Source organism: Neovison vison, chromosome 11, assembly GCF_020171115.1.
Source record: "Neovison vison isolate M4711 chromosome 11, ASM_NN_V1, whole genome shotgun sequence".
NCBI lineage: Eukaryota > Metazoa > Chordata > Mammalia > Carnivora > Mustelidae > Neogale > Neogale vison.
This window is the reverse complement of record NC_058101.1, coordinates 108977774-108999409: the sequence shown is the minus strand read 5'-3', so window position 1 is coordinate 108999409 and position 21636 is coordinate 108977774. Positions and strand designations below refer to the sequence as shown.

General features: G+C 38.4%; 1 protein-coding gene across 1 annotated transcript in view; it reads right to left on the bottom strand.

Moving 5' to 3' along the window:
* EIF4E (eukaryotic translation initiation factor 4E) overlaps positions 1-16472 on the bottom strand; it is a 44222-nt gene extending 27750 nt beyond the window's left edge. The window contains exon 1 of the mRNA XM_044224433.1: positions 16398-16472. Within this exon, the coding sequence (XP_044080368.1) occupies positions 16398-16415 (18 nt within the window). The 5' untranslated portion in view covers positions 16416-16472. The remainder of the gene's footprint in view (positions 1-16397) is intronic.
* Between the last annotated feature and the right edge of the window lie 5164 nt (positions 16473-21636).

The following is a 21636-nucleotide window of genomic DNA, read 5'->3' as shown; positions in this document are numbered from 1 at the left end:
TAATTATTTCAATATTTACATAATCTCAATATATTCAATCTTCACAATACTGTGAAACCACTAATGCTCTCTGCTCTTCAAATATAAGTGCTGGAAGTTAATGTGGCCTAGCTGTATGCTACATTTGAATCCAGGACCATCAGGATTCACAGCTAGGGATATCATATGTCCTGGTTTTTACCGGTTTATTGTTTCAGTGTGTCAGTAGAATCTTCATTCACTCCCAAAAGTGCCCAGAGCTGGATAATAAATTAAATAAGGTTATCAAGGTACTCTTTCCAGGCTGCACAACACTACAGTATGTACTATGCCTTGCGCCACAGCCTCGGACTCAATACCTTCACTATCCTGCAAATGCATGGCACTGTCAATAAACTAGAAAAAAGGCATGAATGGTATACCTTACTCCCGACACACACACAAAATTCCACCAGGAAAAAAAGCAAGTAAATGCCAATGATCAATTACAGTGAGTTTGTAGTATTATGTAAGATAGCATACTAAATGCCTATATGGTCAAAAATCTCAGAAATACAGTCAAGTATAAATAAAATCCTCTCTTAATGGATACAAATAACTGAAAGGAGAAAATCATTTCATGTAATAAGATACGTAAACAGACCTCAAGATACATTACTCTTCCCTTTAGTCTCCAAACAGTGAGCTCCCAGGTCTCCTTTTAGCAAACAATGCATTTCCCCCCAGCACTCTCCATACGCAAATTAGTATGACTAATTAACTAGTACAAAAGAACAAGTAGTCTTACCACTTGCCTTGTAAGGAATAAAAAAAAAATTTGTGTAAACACTGCAAATTAACCACAAATAATTAAATCAATTATTTCAGTTGTTAAAGTAATATCAGCTAATTGACATCACTCTTCACAAAAGTGGAGGCTGTGGATTTTGCAGATCTTCTTCCTTGTCTGTAATGAAGAATCAAATAGTGATTTTCATGCTCCAAACTAAAACGTCGAGGTGGAAAAACAACATAAGCAGATTTAGCAAAATACAAACCTTTTAAGCTTAAGGCACTGTTCAAATGGAGAAATTTTTTTCATGTAAAGGACTATGAGACCCTAAATACCAATTCTGATTCAAAAGACAATACTTTTTAACATTCGTTTCAACTGATGTAAAATGGCATCTACACAACAAAAAATATTGGAAGCTGAGGTATAGAAGGGAAGAGCTGTGAGGATTTGTACAAATTGTGTCATATCTATAAGTACTGCAAAATTTAATAGCTGTTCAATCTATTTAAGTAACAATAACTTAATTACCTGACTAAAATTAATGACTAGCAAGCACTAAACTTTTCAGTGAACAGAGCTGATTAACTTTGCAGCTCTATAGCTAAAAATGGTTATTTCTGGATAGAGAGCAAGATATACTTAACCACATTTTACTAATATTAAAAAAAAAAATTCCCTACAAGCCACACTTGAATTTCTGACCTTATGGAATACAATTCTTAAAACTTGGATGCAGGGGCACCTGGGTGGCTCAGTGGGTTAAAGCCTCTGCCTTTGACTCAGGTCATGATGCCAGGGTCCTGGGATCGAGCCCCGCATTGGGCTCTCTGCTCAGCGGGGAGCCTGCTTCCTGCTCTCTCTTTGCCTGCCTCTCTGACTACTTGTGATTCTGTCTAATAAATAAATAAAATCTTTAAAAAAAAAAAAAAAAACTTGGATGCATCTATCTTTAACTATTTACTGGAAAGACTTGGAGGCATCTTGTTTCATTTGAAATCTGTCAGCCAAATTACACTGCACATCTTATGTAGCTTAGGAGAAGATTCCAAATTCAGAAAGGAAAATGTGATGATAGAGACATAAGAAATAAACACATGTGTGATATAGTATGATAAGAAGGCTAATGATATGGGCGCCTGGGTGGCTCAGTGGGTTAAGCCGCTGCCTTCAGCTCAGGTCATGATCTCAGGGTCCTGGGATGGTGTCCCGCATCGGGCTCTCTGCTCAGCAGGGAGCCTGCTTCCCTCTCTCGCTCTCTGCCTGCCTCTCCATCTACTTGTGATTTCTCTCTGTCAAATAAATAAATAATCTAAAAAAAAAAAAAAAAAAAGGCTAATGATAAAACTTAAATGTCAATGCTACTTAAACCAAAGACTACCAAAAGACTCATGTATAAAAAGACTCATCATTATAACAACTAAGGAAATTTATAGGAGTTAATAAACATTATACAAAATTTAAAAGTGCTCCAAATGACATTAAAATCATGTAAGGACAAGTCATTTTCACTGTACAAAATTACACTGGTTCCAGTAGCATGGCAATTTCTATTTCAATTATTCTTTAAAGCTTCATAATTACAATCTGTAAGGCTAACATTTTGAAGAATTTGACTATTTTAAGTTTATTCCTTTTAAAATTGTAAACTAAAATTTCATGACACTGATTGAAATCTTTACAGTCCCAGTTAAACAAGTAAGCAGCTTTTTTTTACAGCTGAATTTTCTAAATTCTACATGTTTTTTTAGAAGTTCTAAATGTTAAAAGTTAAAGATTAAAATTGCGATATAAACTAGTTCTTTTTTTAAAAAAAAATTTCTACCCAGGGAGGGGATCAAACTCATGCCTCTGAGATCAAGAGTCATGCTCCACCAAATGAGCCAGCCAGGGCCCCAAAACAATAATTTTATTAAGAAAATCAGAGTTGTCCTTTCTTATTTCAAATATCTAAATTATCTTCCAGAAGAAATCAACCTATATTACTTTTTAAAATTAGAAAACTAGAGACAGTCACAGTTTCAAATGTCCCCAGGTTTAGAGACTAGGTTATACTCTTCTACTTACTAAGCTTAAGTTAATGAACCACAAGCTTCCAAATATAAAAAGAGCTTTATTTTTTTTTTTAAAGATTTTATTTATTTATTTGACAGAGAGAGATCACAAGTAGGCAGAGAGGCAGGCAGAGAGAGAGAGAGGAGGAAGCAGGCTCGCTGCTGAGCAGAGAGCCCGATGCGGGACTCGATCCCAGGACCCTGAGATCATGACCTGAGCCGAAGGCAGCGGCTTAACCCACTGAGCCACCCAGGCGCCAGTTTATTCTTTAACTCAGTAATTATACTTCTCAGATTTCTTAAAAAAAAAAAAAGTATCATGACACTAACAGTTTTGTGTATTTTATGTTAGTAAATAAAAAGTACAGTCAGCATATATCAAAAGATATGACCAAAAAGTAAGAGATCTACTATGGTGTTCACAATATAGGCGCTAAATGTGATGCTTAGAAAATTATTTTAAAATGCTAATGTAAGGGGCGCCTGGGTGGCTCAGTGGGTTGAGGCCTCTGCCTTCAGCTCAGGTAATGATCTCGAGGTTCTGGGATCGAGCCCCACATCGGGCTCTCTGCTCAGCGGGGATCCTGTTTCCCTCTCTCTCTCTGCCTGCCTCTCTGCCTACTTGTGATCTCTGTCTCTCTAATGAATAAATAAAATCTTTAAAAAAAAAATGCTAATGTAAATGTGAGAAAAGGTAGATTACAGAACTGTACAAACAAGAACCACTTCGCTTTTCCAGTGGAGGGGAGGCACTTTTTAAGAAGTCCTAAATAAACTATGGTTAACATATTGTTCTGCACAAAAAGAAACAAGCTATCAAACCATGAAAAGACATGGAGGATGATACTAAGTGAAAGAAGTCAATCTGAAAAGACTACATGCTGAACGATTCCAACTATATGACATTCTGGAAAAGGCAAAACTATAGGGGCAGTAAAAAGATCAGTGGTTGCCGGGGGTTAGGAGGGAGGGATGAATAAGCAGAAAACAGAAGATTTTAGGCAGTGAAACTCCTTCTGTATGATACAATGGTAAATACATGACACTATTTGTCCAAACCCAAAGACTGTACAACACCAAGAGTGAAACCTAATGTAAACTAGAGACTTCAGATGACAATGATGTGTCAATGTAGGTTCATTTGGTATAACATATGTTCCACTCAGGTATGGGATATGGGGGGTGGGGGTGGGGGGGCTGTGCATACAGAAGAATACCAGAAGCCTTTCTACCTTCCTCTCAATTTTGTAGTGAATCAAAAATTGTTCTTAAAAACACTGTTATTTAAAAGCAAAAGAGGCACCTGGGTGGTGCAGTCTATTAAGCCTTCAACTCTTGGTTTCAGCTCAGGCCCGGATCTCAGGATCCTGAGATATGGAGCCCCACATCAGGCTCTGGGCTCATTGTGGAATAAAGGAAAAGAGAGATAAAAGATGAGGTAAGGGGGAAAAAAGCCCACAAACAAGAAAAACCAAAATATTACCAAAGAAAACCTAGTTGTTGTGATTACAAAGGACTTTTATTTTCTTCACACAGATCTAAATGTTCCAATTTTATTACAACAAAATTGTACTGAAACCAAATCTATACTTGAATGTATGATACAATGGTAAATACATGACACTATTTGTCCAAACCCAAAGACTGTACATCACCAAGAGTGAAACCTAATGTAAACTAGAGACTTCAGACTACAATGATGTGTCAATGTAAGTTCATTTGGTATAACATATGTTCCACTCAGGTATGGGATGTGGGGGGTGGGGTGGGGGGTCTGTCCCAGTGATCTGTCAGTCCTATTTACACCAATACATTTTTAAGAGTTAACTTTGTTCAATATTTTTTTCTCATTTTAAGTCAAGTTCTCCATTCCTCTTTTCTCTTTAAAAATGTACTGCCAATTCTCATTTGTTTATCCTTTCAAATAAACTTTATAATCATTTTATAAAGCAGGAGTTTGCAAACTTTTTCTATAAAGGGTCAAGGAGTAAATATTTTAGGCTGATATCTTTCTATCACTTATTTTTGTTTTACAACCCTCTGAAATACAAAACATGTTCTTAGCTAGGAGGCCACACAAGAACAGCATTAAGGCCAGTTTGTGGACCTCAGCATATAGTTCCCCGTCCCCTTGCAATGATTTTGGCATTTTGATTCAGTATATACCGAATTTAAGCATTAAATTCAGGAAAATTTAACATCCTCCCAATACTGAATCATTCCCAAAAGCAAATTATGACTTTGTTTATTAAAGCCCTCCACTGTATTCCTCAGTAGAACTGTATAGCTTTGATTTATAAATTCTGCAAATTACTTACTAGGTTTATAATTTCTAGGCACTTGAAGGCACTGGTTCCTGGGTACATGAAAGTGGTCAATTACTTGCTAGGTTTACTATTCCTGGCACTTTCTGCCTAGTTAGAGAAAAACTGTAATACTGTGTTCTATTACCAAAATGCAACAATAAGTTACTTTTTCTTTCTTTCTTTTTTGCTATTTAGGAATTCAGTAACTTTAAGCTCAAAGGAGAGCTGGGTTAAGCACTCGGAAGTGTCTTGCACATGATAGGTATTCAAATGTTCGAATAAATTATTTTAATTTTGTTCCCTCTCAAAATCCCACAACTTTTTTCTAAGCCCACAACTATGGAAAGAGCAGGGATAAAAGGAAAAGGGCTGGAACACAGATGGACAAGTGGTCACTAATCAATATATATAGCTAGATCCTAAAAGTCTCAAAAGCCGGCAGCACCTAAAAGAAAGCACCTTTAAAACTGACAGTGAAAGGAGGAGGTAAATAAAGAGAATATGGCAAAAGCTATCTGAAAAATAACTAGATTCTTCAATTTCCTCCCTCCACCTTCACAAGATTGCTGCCATGAGTTCAAAAATAAAAAAGAAAATAAGCAACTTGGAGGGAAGAGGCAGGAAAAAGAAAATGCCTTCAAAAATATGGGGATGCCTGGATGGCTCAGTTGGTTAAGCAGCTGCCTTCAGCTCAGGTCATGATCCCAGCGTCCTAGGATCGAGTCCCACATCGGGCTCCTCCCTTGGCAGGGAGCCTGCTTCTACCTCTGCCTCTGCCTGCCATTCTGTCTGCCTGTACTCACTCGCTCTCCCTCTCTCTCTCTGATAAATAAATAAAATCTTTAAAAAATAAAAATATGTACCAATCTATATCCTCTAAAGGATAAACTGTTGCATCACAATTATAGGAAGCTATAACGTTAACATTGAGAAGAGAAGAGAAAAAAGAAGACATCTGGAAATTGAAATTATGACAGAAAAGATTGGAAAATAAAATTTCCCAAAAAACAGAAGACACAAAATGAAAGCAAGATTTAAACTTAAAAAAAAAAAAAAAATCAAAGAACCATGCTAGGCAATCTATTATCTGAATAACTCTTTTAAAGAGAGGAAAGAAAAAAAGAAATGAAAGTCACAAATAAATCTAAAGTGATGAATAGGCGTTACTACATTAAAAAGTGCAATGAGTACCTAGCACAGTGGAGCATGTCACTGTGAAATGGGGACAAAAAAATTGCGGGGCTGAAGTAGGAGAACTGGTCACACAAAGAAAAGAAAAGAGAAGAGGAAAAGCAAAGAGAAAAGAAAGTAGCCATCAGAATATCTGACTTTAGGGGCGCCTGGGTGGCTCAGTGGGTTAAAGCCTCTGCCTTTGGCTCGGGTAAAGATCCCAGGGTCCTGGGATCGAGCCCCACGTTGGGCGCTCTGCTCAGCTCTCTGCTCTCTCTACCTGCTTGTGATCTATCTCGCTCTCTCTCTCTTCTCTCTCTGTCAAATAAATAAATAAAATATTTAAAAAAAAATATCTGACTTTAAACAGCCACCAACAGATGACGACCTGAAATAGCTAAAATTCTGAAGAAAAGAATTTTACACCCAGCCAAACTACAGGATATTGCTTAATAGGCCAGGTATCAAAAATATCCAACTCTTCATGTATCTTTTCTCAAAAAATTACTTGAGATGTGACCTACTGAAATGATACAGAAAACCAAGTAAGACAACAAGGGACACAAAGGAAGTCAGATGAGGGAATCACAAGCATAGTCAAAGACAGGTGTGCACCAGGTATAGAGAGCAAGGTCCAGATCGGAGCAATGTGATTCAAGGCTACATTCTTCACCTGATGGTTGTAATGATCAAGATGCTTATTATTCTACACTTAAAACAAAACAAAACACTGATTGCCATGGTTAGTCTAGCCCAGATTTTTAACTACACTTAATTCATCTTAACCCTGTGTTGACAAAGTTCCCATTCTCTCCTTTGTGCCCTTTCCCCTGAAACAGCTACAAACTGAGGAACTCGCACTTAAAACAACACAAAAGCATCTTACTAGCACAAAACACTCTCCTAACTGAAGGTTCTTTGCCTGACTCACACCATAACCTGCTAGATAACAACTGTGGAGTCCTATGTTTCCCAGAATATGTTCATGATCTTGCCCACTGGTTCCCCCAAGTGGGGCTTTAGTAGAGATTCGAGGAAACTGAAGCCATCATAAAGACATGATGATGTCTTAGGTGATGAATACACAGGTCATCAGCTTATTACTCTAAAACTTAAGCACATGTGCATCTTCTATGTTTTTTTACATATAAATCTATCACAATTAGAAAAAGAGGTGTATTAAAGCCTCTGCTTTCAGCTCAGGTCATGATCACAGTGTTCTGGGATCGAGCCCCACATAGGGTTCTCTGCTCAGCAGGGAGCCTGCTGCCCCTCTCTCTCTGCCTGCCTTTCTGCCTACGTGTGATCTGTCAAATAAGTAAATTAAAAAATCTTAAAAAAAAAAAAGGTGTAGTTCTAAAAAAATTATAGCCTAATAGCCAACTGTAATCACAAAGTATTTTATCTAACCAGTAGAGTTTTAATTTTCAATTTATTGCCAAAACACTTACCTTGCAGCTATACTACCTCATGTATGGAACCTTAGTAAAAGGCTATTATAAAATGAATTAGCAAATAGTTGGAAATAACCCAAATGTATAGAAATACAATACAGAAATAACTATGTTTAAGACCAAACCATGCAATACATACCATCAAAAAAAAAAAGCAAAAGATTTATGTGCTGATATGCAAGGCTCTAAAAAACCTATTATTAAAGTGAAAAACAATGTGCCAGATTAGTGTATACAGTTGACCACTTTTTTGTTTTTAAAGAATATATACCCTTTTTGCTTATATATATACAAATTTCCATGGAAAGAAGTGATGATGCTGGCTGTGTCTAGAAGTGATCTACCTGAATGGGATCAGCTTGAGACACAGACTTCCCTAGTCTTTTGTACAAAATCTGAATTTCAAACAACATAAAGTACTGTCTATTCACAAACTTTTTTAAACAGCACAAAAAAGGTTATAGGACCATTTTAATTATACATATAAGCGCAAATAATTGCCTTTGAACGTTTAAAATACAGACAGAAGTTTCCCTAGGATAAAATTTGGTAATTTCTCCAACCAAACTGGTTATAGTTGATTGTACCTTACAAAGTTAAGCCAAATTCAATATGCATATGTTTATACCAGATAGGTCTAGATTCTACAGCTACACTGTCCAGTCTGGTAGCCACTAGTGACAAATCAAATTAAATTTCAATTAATTAAAATGACATTTAAATTAAAGTTAAATGAAGTTTAAAGTTCACCTCTTTGGTGGAATCAGTCACAATTCAAGTGCTCAAAAGCCATGTAGGGCTAGTAGCTACTGTACCAAATAGCACAAATATAGAACATTTCTACCATCACAGAAGTTCTCCTGGACAGCCCTTATCTAAAAGAATCTTCAAAAAAGTGGTTAACAGTGCGGATGCATTGGAGAAGGGAACTAGACGGCTGGAAAGATAGATAGGAAATGGGTTTTAAACCATAAAAAGACAGAACGGGGTGTCCATGTGGTTTAGTCAAGCTTTTAACTCCTTTCTTGGTTTCAGCTCAGGTTGTGATCTCATGATCACGCAAAGGCCCATACAGGCTCTGCACTCAGCAGGGAGTCTGCTTGAGAGTCTCTCTCTCCCTCTCCCTTTACCGACCCACTCATGTGCGCACTAGCATGCACTCTCTCTCTCCCTCCCCACAAAAAAAATCTCTGGGGGTGGTGGGGGGAGATAGGACTGAGCCTAGGCTAGGCAGCATCCTTAATGCTGCATGTTAACTCAGTTAATCCTTACTGTACTTCAAATACGGTTTCTTTTGTAATCCTAATATTTTACTTAATGCATTTAAAAACATTATTCTGATAATGGAGCCATAGACTTCACTGCTAAAGGGATCCATTTGAATTCTGGACCATGACCATGTATTACTAATTCAAGAAAAAAGTTAAAAAAAAAGAAAGAAAGAAAGAAAGAAAGGCTAAATGGGAATTACCTATAAGCCAAAATCCAAACGAGATTTTATAATCCTAAACATTCTTAAAAATACAGCATACAAGTTCAAATGAAGAGACAAGAAAAAAGAAAAACCCAATACCACAGCCCATAAATCATTTGATGTATCTTTTCAACAATGGGTTTTTGGTTTTTTGTTTGTTTGTTTGTTTTTTAATTTATTTGAGAGAGCATGCACATGCATGGGGGAAGGGGCAGAGGGAGAGAGAGAGAAGCGGACCTCCCACTGGGCATGTAGCCTGAACCAGGGCTCAAACCCAGGACCCAGAGATCATGACCTAAGCCAAAATCAAGAGTCTGCAGCTTAAACAATGGAGTCACCCAGGCGCCCCTCAAAGACAGAATTTTATAATTTACTTGTGCAAAATGATCTATATAGCAATTTATGCTTAAGGCAGGAGATTTACTGATAACAAGGACTTTGACTTTTTAGTCTTGAATTTCAGTTTCTTTCTTTCTTTCTTTCTTTTTTTTTTAAATATAATAGTAACACAACTTGGGCCCAAGGGCCTGAGTTTGAGTTCTAAGTTAGACAGGGGAAAAAATGACTTGAAATATGAATTTCCCAGCTATTATTTATCTCAAGATATTAAGAAAATTAGGGAGAAAAACTACAAGAAACAGATGTTTCATCTTTCCATTAAAATATTAAATTTTCTGGGGCACCTGGGTGGCTCAGTGGGTTAAGCCTCTGCCTTTGGCTCAGGTCATGATCCTGGGGTCCTGGCATCAAGCCCCGCATCGGGCTCTCTGCTCAGCAGGGAGCCTGCTTCCCTTCCTCTCTCTCTGCCTGCCTCTCTGCCTACTTGTGATCTCTGTCAAATAAATAAATAAAAATCTTTATAAAAAATATTAAATTTTCTTTCCTTAGTTAATACTTCGAAGTTATCAGACTTTGTGACTGCATAAGGTGTTGCCCTAAGATGACTATGTAAAACCCCATAAAAATTCTTCATAAGAACACTAACACGAGACGCCTGGGTGGCTCAGTCATTTAAGTGTCTGACTCTTGGCTGCAGCTCAGGTCATAATCTAGGGTCCTGGGATCAACCCTGCATCAGGCCCCATGCTTAGTACAGCCGCTTGAGATTCTCTTACTCTCACCTTCTGCCCTTTCCCCCACTGGCACTATCTCCCTCTAAATAAATAAAATGTTTAAAAAAAAAAAAAGAACCACTGACATTAGTTCAGATAAATATAAAAATCTTATTGATGGTCACTGTAATAAGCACAGCATTTAAAGACTGTAATTTCTCCTCAACATTTTATAGTAAGTTTAAAACATACAGCTAAAAACAGGCAAATATACATTTTAGCTCTAACAATTACTGCAAAGCCTTGAATTTCAGAGAAATGGTCTTACTACTATCTTCCTCAAACACCTGAGCTTCTAAGACTAGCAACATTAGGGGTGCTTGGGTGCCTCAGCTGGTTAAGCAACTGACTCCTGACTTAAGCTCAGGTCATGATCTCATGAGATTGAGCATCTGGATCCACATTCAGTGGAGAGTCGGCTTGAAATTCTCTCTCCCTCTCCCTCCACACCTCCCCAACAGGCGCTCATGCCCCTGATCGCAGGCACTCTCTCTCACGTGCTCTCTAAACAATAAATAAAATCGATCTGTTTAAAAAAAAAAGCTAGCAATTATTATACTGAAACATTTTCAAAACAACTGCTTAACTCTTAGTCCTTTCATCAAAATTACTAACAGTTCAAAGGTAGTTATTAGTAAATTCCATAATGACAAATTCTTAAAAACTTACTGTGTCTTTACTAGCAAAATATTTAAATTGGCAAATCATTTGATTTTGATTTGACAAGGTCCAAAAGCAAGTAAGTAAGGGGGGAGGGCAGTGACCATTTGCTTTCTTCAGAAATCTATCCAAAATGTTGTGGACCAGTTTCTAAAATATAAACTTAGGTGTAACAACTTGTTTATTTAGTCCTTGGATTTAAACACCACAGTGCTATTTTCTTACTGTACTTCAGTTATCAGTTATCTAACACTGTAGTACAGAAGAGCCTAAAATGTCCACACATTTTCCTTTAGAGCTGCAGGAAAATACCTAATCAAATTACTGTTCCCAAATCACATAAGGAAAACACATTACATGGCCATTGGAAAGACTGTGTCACAGTTAAGAACACATATGCTGAAATTTGCTGCTTTAGTTTGAACTCCACCCCACCATTTATTAGCTGTGCGATCTTGAGCAAGTTAGTCACACAAACTTGTGTGAATTACGCTTTGTGCTCTGGTTTCCTCATCTGAATTACGGACAATAGTATCTCCCTCACAGGGCTCTGTAGGATTAAATGAATTAATATACGTAAAGCAATGTAGTGCCCGACATACATAAGTGCTACATTTTAATTAAGCAATAAAGATCTGCCTACATTAAAAATCAGTTACAAAAAAAAAAAAATACAAAAAAAAAAAAAAAAAAAATCAGTTACAAACAGGTTCTGCTTAAAGGTCATTTTTTTTCCCCCAAAGATTTTATTTATCTGACAGAGAGAGCGGGGAGTGGAAAGGAGGTGGTGAAGGGAAGGATGGTAAAGGGAGGAGGAGGAGGAGCAGGCAGGGAGCCCCACATAGGGCTGGATCCCAGGACTCTGGGACAATGACCTGAGCCAAAGGCAGATGCTTAACTGGCTAAGCCATCCAGGCACCCCTTAAAAGTCATTTTTAAGACAACTGCTTAGAACTCTATATCCATTTTCCTGGAAATTCAATGCTGGTTAGATTTGTCCTAATGCCACAGAAACTGAACAATGTGACTAAATCACAGCTTTCCATTGTTTCTGTGGAATAATATATCAAAAGTTCCAACGGGGGGGGGGGGAGAACTTATTTTCTGACCACATTCTAAGTACCTGCAAGTCAAAAGTGATCCTTTCTTTTTTTCTCCTGACATAAACAGGAACTTTCGAACAAACACTAGTGATTTTTATGATAGGGATAGGAGTGGGAAGAGTATCTCAGGACTGTACAGCATAAGTTTTGCATTTCTTGCCAAACACTAAGAACTGATAATCAAAAAGCAGCCACATGAATTTCTGAGCAAAAAGAGGAAAAGGTGAGTATACGTATGCATGAATACACCTGCATGCAACACATTCATGGACTATTAACTTGGTATACCTAGGTCTCCATAACTAACAAACTGTCATCCCTGAAGACTGAACTTGAAAATCAAAATCACTGTAAGATATCTTATTCCCATTTTCTCAGCTAAACTTAGAAATTTCAGTCAAGGTCAAACATATTAAAATTAGAATATAACCCCTGCTCTTTTCCACTTCTCTAAAAAATCTCTACAACAAAGATGGAAAAACTAACAGGTACCAGAAGAGCAAGAAAATTTCCAGTAGTAGCAGAGAAGGAAAAGTAGAAATTATCTTTGCCAGAGTAACCATTTCACAAGTTCTTTGTTATATCCAGGTACTCTACTACATTTTTAACCTTATATAAATTAAACAACATATTTTTGTATTGCCTAGAATTTGCTGTCCAAATTGGATTAAGCTTACCTAATTCATTTAACACTGTATGCTCTGCAACTTCAGTGTATAAATTAGGACTGTTCTCTAAACTGGATTTCTCTAGGTCAAATGATTATGCATAGTATAAATTCAAAGTATAAAATGAAGTGAAATTTGAAATATAAACACCAGAACCAAATTTACTTGGTTTATGAATGAACTTTGATACATATACTGGGTTCTTTCATTAAGGTGAAAGCAGAATATTAACTTGCAAGGTCTGCTTGTCAATCAACAGTCTCTGATTAACCAAAAATTTATTATATACAACAGATTTGTCAATATATACGTAAGCCTTATTTACTTTTAAAAAAAATTTTTTAAAGATTTTTATTTATTTATTTGATAGAAATCACAAGTAGGCCAAGAGGCGGGGGGGCTCCCTGGCTGAGCAGAGAGCCCAATGTGGGGCTTGATCCCATGGCCCTGAGATCATGACCTAAGTGGAAGGCAGAGGCTTTAACCCACTGAGCCACCTAGGTGCCCAAGCCTTATTTACTTTTAATAAGCTCTTTGTAGTACAAAACATGTCTAAAGGGTAAAAATGGAAACAATAGTTCAGCCCACTGTCCAAGTTGATTCCAGTTATGCAATTAACATAGTTTTAAAAACCCAAGAGATACAATGTAAAACTGTACCTCCAGTTTGACTAAACAAAAAAAAAAACCCAAAACCTCTTACTTTAAAAAGAACTACAAGTCAAAAACCAGCCCAACAATGAAGAATGCAGAATGAAGATAGCTACAAAGAAACGTTTTGCCACTAGAAGCAAGATGGCCTGGGGAAACTGCCTTGCCATCTTCACTACTAATATTAAGTCTAATTTTGACCTAGCCACAAAGTCTAATTTTGACCTAGCCACAGTTCAAATGCCAAGAGACTAACAGGAAAACATTGTTTATCCCAGTGTTCAAAAATTTCCCATATTACCTACAGAGAGGTAAAATGCTTTCTTTACTTTGCCCTATCAAGCTTCTTAATAAATTTAGTATCTGTAAACCACATCTTTATGTAACTGATCTCTTAAACACATCTGAAAAAAATCAACTAATATCAAACAGAAAATGACTGGTATTTTATGTAATTTCCATTGTTAAAAATCTCCCAAATATCTACGAAAGGTGGGACAAGCAGGAAAGGCCCATGACTCCTTAAGTGCTTACTGATTATGCCCAACAAAAAAGCAGTAAGGAAACTCACAAGCTAGAAGAAATAGCAATGAACAAATATAAATATGGTTTCTGTAAGCTTCAGCAGGAACACCAACTACAATTAATACTAACCAGCTGCAGTTTAAAAACAACCACCTCCCAGTATTTAAAATCATCAAAGAATTCTAAGAATAACCTGTGAAAAAGGTGCAAAAAAAAATGCCATTCTCACTAAAAATAAACATGTCAATGTATTTTACATACATCTTCAAACTATTACTGGCCTTCCACTTTCACACACTTTAGGTTTTTAGGTTCCCTACTCCCTAAATTTAAATGCACTATCCAAGTTTCCTTCTGTCAGCAATAGAACGAATACTATACTGTATCACCCACCACATCACTGAGAAGAATTAAGCTCCTTAAAAGTTAAACTGAAAAAAAAAAAAAAAGTTAAACTGAACAAGGTATAGAACCACATTTTGTATAACTTTGTATCCTAAAAAACATTTGGTGTAGCCTCCTAAACATAAGAGACTATAAATGTTCACGGACTCAAAATAGTCCTTCAACACTTTGTAGTTCTGTTCTGCGCGGCTGAAAGAAAACTGCATAGCTTTGCAAAATCCAAAGGGCCTAAATGTTACTTAAACTTCACAGGATACATCATTATTTCACAGCTTAGAGGTTTCAGCCTTGCCTCTATTACTTGCTGTAATGCTTTTTAATGATATTGGTAACAGTAGGGAGGAGAGCAGATCCAGTAAAAAGTGGACATGGGAACCTGTTAAAAGGGAGTATTTTCATTTTCATCCTTTACCTTTTTATTTATGTAACATTAAAGTTATAAAGTCAGTTAAGTGTATCAGCAAGTTAAGAGACAGTTCTGCAGAACATAAATGAAAACACGCACCAATGAAGAACAAGTAACCAAAGAGAAGAACTGCCGTAACCTCTGGCAACAAGGTAAGGATAGTTCACACCAACGTAATGAAAAAATAAGTCTTTTTGTATTCTACAAGCCTTCCATGACTAATTTTTCATCTAGCTATAAAAGTCTCTAAAAAGTCTCAACAAACTGGTTAAATCATTATCAAAATCACAAACTATCATTAAAGATACACAAAAATATCTAGCAACCAAGATCTAGAACTGCTTCCAGAGTATCAAAGGTCTTCTAGTTGTTAAAACAGTCCATTAAGCCTCTAAAAAAATTTCACTTAGATGTGACATTCCTAAAACTGCAACACTGGCCTGTAAGTTTCAGTGAGCCAGTGCCGGCAAAACCAAACATGACCAAGATATCCTCTCCTTCGGGCGGTTAACTACCAAATTACTGTTCTGGGATCGGCTAGCTTCACTAAGTTTAATATGGTGCCTAAACTGAAAAGAAAGCGGCAGAATAGGTAAAGGAAAAATAAACAAAAAACTGATTTTAAAAGTTAAGTTCCTATTTCCAATAAACTATGTCTTAGAAATATTTCAGACTATAAAGGTTTGGAAGAACAGATGGATCAAGACCCATCCGCATTCTCTCGAGACGTGCGACTGCGCGGAAAACGATGAATGAATGGAAGACAGGCGCGTGTGAAATGCAGCAGGTCGGGCCGGCAACCAGACCAGCAGCAGCGATCTGTAGGCCTCGCTCCTCCCCCTTCCCTCCTCCATGACAGCCCAGTATCAAGCATGGAGGGGAGAGGACAATGTGATCCCCCTTTCTCACCACCACTACCTTCCACCCTACTCTGAGAGCTCTACCGCGCAACACGAGGTTCTTCTCCCCGCCCCAAACCTTTCTCGCCTCCCCTGCCGCCAACCCCGGCAACTCTCGGGCGCGCTGGAGTAACATGCGCTCGCCCCTCTCGGCTCCCCTCGGCGAGGTCGAAGCTTCTCCGCGCGTGCCACGGAACCACTCCCGCCCAACCCACCCTCCAGCAACGCGCGCCCACCGGCCCCTTGGCCCACCGGTATAAAGACCCGCGCGCGCCTCGCACACGAACCCCCAGGCTGGAGCTCGGGAGGGGGAGAGGGACGGAAAGGCTACCCCGGGGCTCCCTCCTCCATCTCATTCCGGGCCGGCTCGCCACCCACCCTCCCTGCGGATCCGGGCACCCGCTCGAGCCAGTCCTGCGCCGTTCTATCCTGAAGACACAAACCCCACACACCCTGCCCAGGACCCCGATCACTCTCCACCTAGCAGACCACCTCACGGATCCGCAGGAGGCGCCGTGCCGCCCCTCCCCCATCCCTCTCCCCCTGCTCTCGGGCCCCCACCAGAACGTGTGCGCTACACGCCGCCTCGGCCAGCCTCCGGGGCGCCCCCAGTTGCCCGCGGAGAGGTCAGGCCCAAGAAGAGGGGGAGGGGGCAGCAAGCGGTAGCGTGCGCGCCGGGAACGCCGTCCCGCGGGGTCCCCCAGTCCGAAGGGAGACGGAGCGCGGGGACCGGTGGGGGGGGGGCAAAGGCAATACTCACCGGTTCCACAGTCGCCATCTTAGATCGATCTGATCGCACAACCGCTCCTGAAGGGGGGGGTGAGAGGAAAAAAATGAGATTCAAACCGGATTGGCCGGCTACTGTCCACGTGACGGACGTGTCCGTTTGGCTCGGCGGCGCCTGCGCACGACTGCGGCTGCGTGGGTAACAAGAGGCTTCTGGGAAGTGGAGTCTCTCTCGCTCACTCTCGCTCTCCCTCTCTTTTTTAAGGGCAAAGAAGTTTAAAAAAAAAAAAAAAGAAAGAAAAGGACTGGTCACGTGGTTGGTGGGTCGGGTGCGCGGTTCTCGGCGGCTGACCCTAGCGTGGCGGAGGGTGGTTTTCAGTCCTGTGCTCTTCCGCCTGGATAGCTGCTGTCGCGTTTACTGCCAGGAATGCCTGCTGGGCCCTTTGTTGCCCTGTCCGCCCATCTTCCCCGGAAAGTTGGGAACTGCAGGCTCAGCACGCACAATGAGGCTTCATTTGCTTAGTTGGGGTCCTAGGACAAGTTGTTTATTTAAATTTTGTTTGACTTCCCACCATTTTCTCTTGCTTTCAGAAAGAGGCGGCGATGGAGAGTCGTTGTTTAAAGCAACCGACCCTCCCCCGTCCCCCTGTTCTGCTAAAGAGGGTGGTCACTCATTGCCATCGCTGTGAAAGGGGGTGGCGGAACCGCCCGCAGTACCCACTAGCCGCAGATTGGGGGAGGGAGAGTGCGCCCGACAGCTTTTCCTGTCCCTAATTCTGAGATTAAGACCTCAGGGCTAAATCTTGAGTAGAAGTAAAAATTATTTGAAAGTTTTGTCCTCTCGGTTCCACTACTCTGCTTAACGAGAACGAAAATAGCCGAAGTCCAGGTGCCAGCCAGGGTGCCACTCTGGGCCCCGCTGACTGAGCCCTGGACTGATCGGCAGAAGTTAGGTCGGTCAACTATGACTCTTGACGTTGACTCATTCTCCTTAGGCGAGTGACTTAATCATTCAGTGCCTCAGCTTTGTCATTTATGAACCACAGATGATAATACACTTACCTCACAAGGGTGTGCTGTGGTAATGATTGTAACCAGCTTTGAAAATGCATCGAACTCTATTAACTACTTAATAATAAGGCAACCTCATGCCTCCCTAAGGATAAGCTGCTTCCCCTAATGTTTTCTTAAACAATGTTTTAATTTTTTTTCTGTTTACTTTGCTACATTATCATGTACACTAAGGAATTTAAATTTTAAAAAGTTTGAAGACTACTTTTTTCGTTACTACTGTAGCTACCTTCTACGGAGGCTTTATGTTCAAGAATATATTGTTATTTTCGCAAAAATCACTGGCAGTTATCCCTACACCGGCATCGTACATTTCCTTTTCCTTTAAGACATTCTGCTGTAATTTCTTAAGACCGTGTTATTCTGCACAGCCTGGTTGTTAATAAAAAGTGGAGGTAAATCTGAAAGAACACTGCTATAAAGTTCTGATGAGGAAGACATCATTATTATTTTCCATACTTCTTAAGAATGTCAACACTAGAAACATTAGTATTAGCAGGCTGCCTGTGCCTGCCTGCTTTAGTGTTGCTGATGTCCAGAGCTGTGTCATACCTATTATTGAGTACATAATGGTTGCTTGAGTTGACTAACACATAATTGAGGCTGTACACACAAAACCATCGCCTTTTCATATGCTTTGGTTTCCCTGGATGTCAAAGGTGATTAATGAAGGCTTTTTTCTAATCAGCTTACCTCTAGCAGGCTTAAAGTATATGAAATTCTGAGTAAATAAATGAATTTCTACTTATGGAAACTATCTACTGTTACTTAAACTACCCAAAGTAATTACAGTTGATCTCAGTGATATCTTCTGTAGTATCTGGTTATCTTCTTCGAGGGGAGAACATAGATGTATTCTCATAGTGCTACTAGATAGTAGCAAAAAATTAAGGGAACTTCAGTCCCCATATGAGACTGAAAGCCAGTGATACTCTTAAAACTTTAATTATGGCTTCCATTTTATTAACTTTTCTCAATTAAAAATCTCTCCACCTTTGTGAATCATCCCAGTACTTCTATAATACTTATATATGCTCCTATTCTTTGTAGCTTAATTTATCTCCATTTTGTATACAGTTTGTTGCATATGTTTATGGCACATTCGTGTGTCTTTGCCTAATATCACCATTAGATTCTACCATGTCAAAGATTTGGTGATTAGATTTTTATCTATGTGGTTATGTGATTGTATTGTTTTTGTCAGTCTGAATTGTGCAGAGTAGAAATGTTATACTTTGGTTATTAATATATAAAAAATTACATTTGTTACCTTAATACCATATTTATGCTTATATTTAAGGAAAAGAAAGGGCAATAAAGAAATGTATGAAATGGAATATAGCATTGAAATACTATTTACTTCATCAAATTAGCTAATACAAAACTAATGACCCAGCATTGTATCATGGTAACTGTTACTTATAAGCCTGGGATGATTGGTTATCATTTAGCATGTATAGTCATGATCTTTTTCCTACATAATATATTCCACAAGCTGGTATATTACCAGCCTTTATAGATTTAACTCATGGTAAAATATTTTAAATAATTTGATAGAATACATCAGGGTTTTTTTTTCATTTATTTACCTCTTTGTCATTGGAACTTTATTTAGGTTTTCTAGATAGCCAGAATCATTGTTTTACTGGATGTTGTTCAGCTGTGGTTCAAACTGATCACATCTGTTACAACCAATCCCTCAAAAATGTTACTGTTTCACCCTCTGGGATTTTTTTTTTTTTTTTTTTTTAAGGACTTGGAATTTTAGACAATCTGTTCTTCTTAGATGTCTTTCTTAGTCTCTGGTCAGTATTAAGCAACCATTTTTCTTAAAATGAGTAGATCTTCAAACAAGATATGAAATTGCATAATAAAGTAGATAATCCTTAATATTACAGTGGTGGCTATTAACTTCAGACATAATCTAAAGCAACCTCTAATTAACATTAACATTGAGGCTTGGTTTTTTTGCTTTTTTTTTTTTTTTAACCTTATTCACTCTCTTTTTAAACTTGGTCATACCTTAAACTCTATCTTTTTTTAAATGTCACTTTCTACAGTGATGTTCCTTAAAGAAAGGCCTGAGATGATGGCTTCAGACAAGATAATCCTTTAAATTATAATTGTATAGTTTAATAAAATTTAAGAATGAGCTGTGGGCGCCTGGGTGGCTCAGTGGGTTAAGCCGCTGCCTTCAGCTCAGGTCATGATCTCAGGGTCCTGGGATCGAGTCCCACATCGGGCTCTCTGCTCAGCAGGGAGCCTGCTTCCTCCTCTCTCTCTCTCTCTGCCTGCCTCTCTACCTACTTGTGATCTCTCTCTGTCAAATAAAAAAAAAAAAAAAAAAAGAATGAGCTGTGATGTCAAATCATCTAATTCATAACCCCAATCCTACCACTTACTATATCACTGTATGCAGATTAATCTCCTTTTGCCTCATTTAAAGAAATTTTTTTAAGTAGACTCCACATGGGGTTTGAACTCATGACCATGAGATTAAGAGTCACATACACTTCTGACTGAGCCAGCCAGAGCCCCATCTTTGAGCCTCAATGTTGTCATGCGTTAAAGGGGCAGAATAATAGTACTTGTATGGTTAGTGTGAGAAATAAATGATTTTATCGGGTCGCCTGGGTGGCTCAGTTGGTTGGACGACTGCCTTCGGCTCAGGGCGTGATCCTGGAGTCCCGGGATCGAGTCCCGCATCAGGCTCCCAGCTCCATGGGGAGTCTGCTTCGCTCTCTCACCTTCTCCTTGCTCGTGCTCTCTCTCACTGTCTCTCTCTCTCAAATAAATAAATAAAATCTTTTAAAAAAAATAAATTAAAAAAAAATAAATGATTTTATCTATGTAACATTCTTAGGATAGTTCTTAGAACACAGTGAGCACTCAATGTTAACTATAATTGTTATGACTGGGATATTGTAGTAACATAAGTTTCTTATTACTACTTCTTAGTTTAGTCTAATATGCTTAAGAATTCTTTTATGCAGAGAACCAACCCCAGACCATTATCTTTAAGGATACTCTAAGCTTTCAAATTCAAGTAACATTTATTTATATCATATAACATACTAAGTATTATTCATATCAATTACTTTGTTGGACTTTTACAACAATTATGTGAATCAAGCATTATCATCCCCATTTTATAGATAAAGAACAAATGCCTTAAAGTTAGGGGACATATCCACACAGCCAATGGTGAGCTGGAATTCAAACCCAATTCTCTTGACTCAAGATTCTTTCCTCCATACCATAGCGGCTTTCCTCTGATAGGTTCTTCCAAATGCCTGTTCCTTTTCAAAGGACTTCTAATACTAAGTTCATTTACAGAACTGACAAACCATTCAAGAAGTACTAAGTCAGTAATGGGAAATGTGTAATCACTGGCAGATATTTAAAGCACATGGAAAGCCCAGGCACTTCCTTCCTGGACTGTAAAATCTGCTTGGCATCCTAAGTCATAGAAATATAAATAGTTCAGTACCCATATAAAGAAGTGTGACTAAGAACTAAAAGGATGCAGCTAACAAACACCATAACAAGCACTAATTCATCTAATGAATGAGATAGTCACAGCTCCTTCCCTTGTTTCCCTCAGTTTTCTGTTCTGATGCCATCTCCTCAGAGAAGACTTCCTTGATCACCCTACCTAAGTTAGCATGCTCATTACTTTTTATCTCCTTACTTTGCTTTATTTTTCTTCAGACTACTTCATTACCCCAGCTCAATACCCAAGAGTATATAAAACATTGTTTAACCAATTATAGGTGGTATCCAGTATTAAAATATTAGCTTTTTGATGATTTGTAGGTAGATTGCTAACAAATATTGGGAAAATTCAAATATAATTTGTAAAACTATGTAAAATTTCTAGCCTCAAAACAAATAATGTAAGTAATAGAAAAATTATTATATGTCAAGCCCCATGTTACTCAGTTTACTTGCCACAGTAATAACCTCACTTTATCTTCAAAACAACATTCTGAGATAGATAAGGAAACTGCAGTTAAATAATTTTCCCAAAAACACAGTTTGGTTTTCAGGGCTCTTAACACTATATAATATTGACTGGATTGTGACTGGACCACCTAGTAAGTGAAATCGTTGTCTGAAATAATGAGAAAGAAATAATCTGCAAAGAGTATATGAAAAATCCATATTAAGTAGTATGTTGGGCAACAATAAGGTAGCTCCCA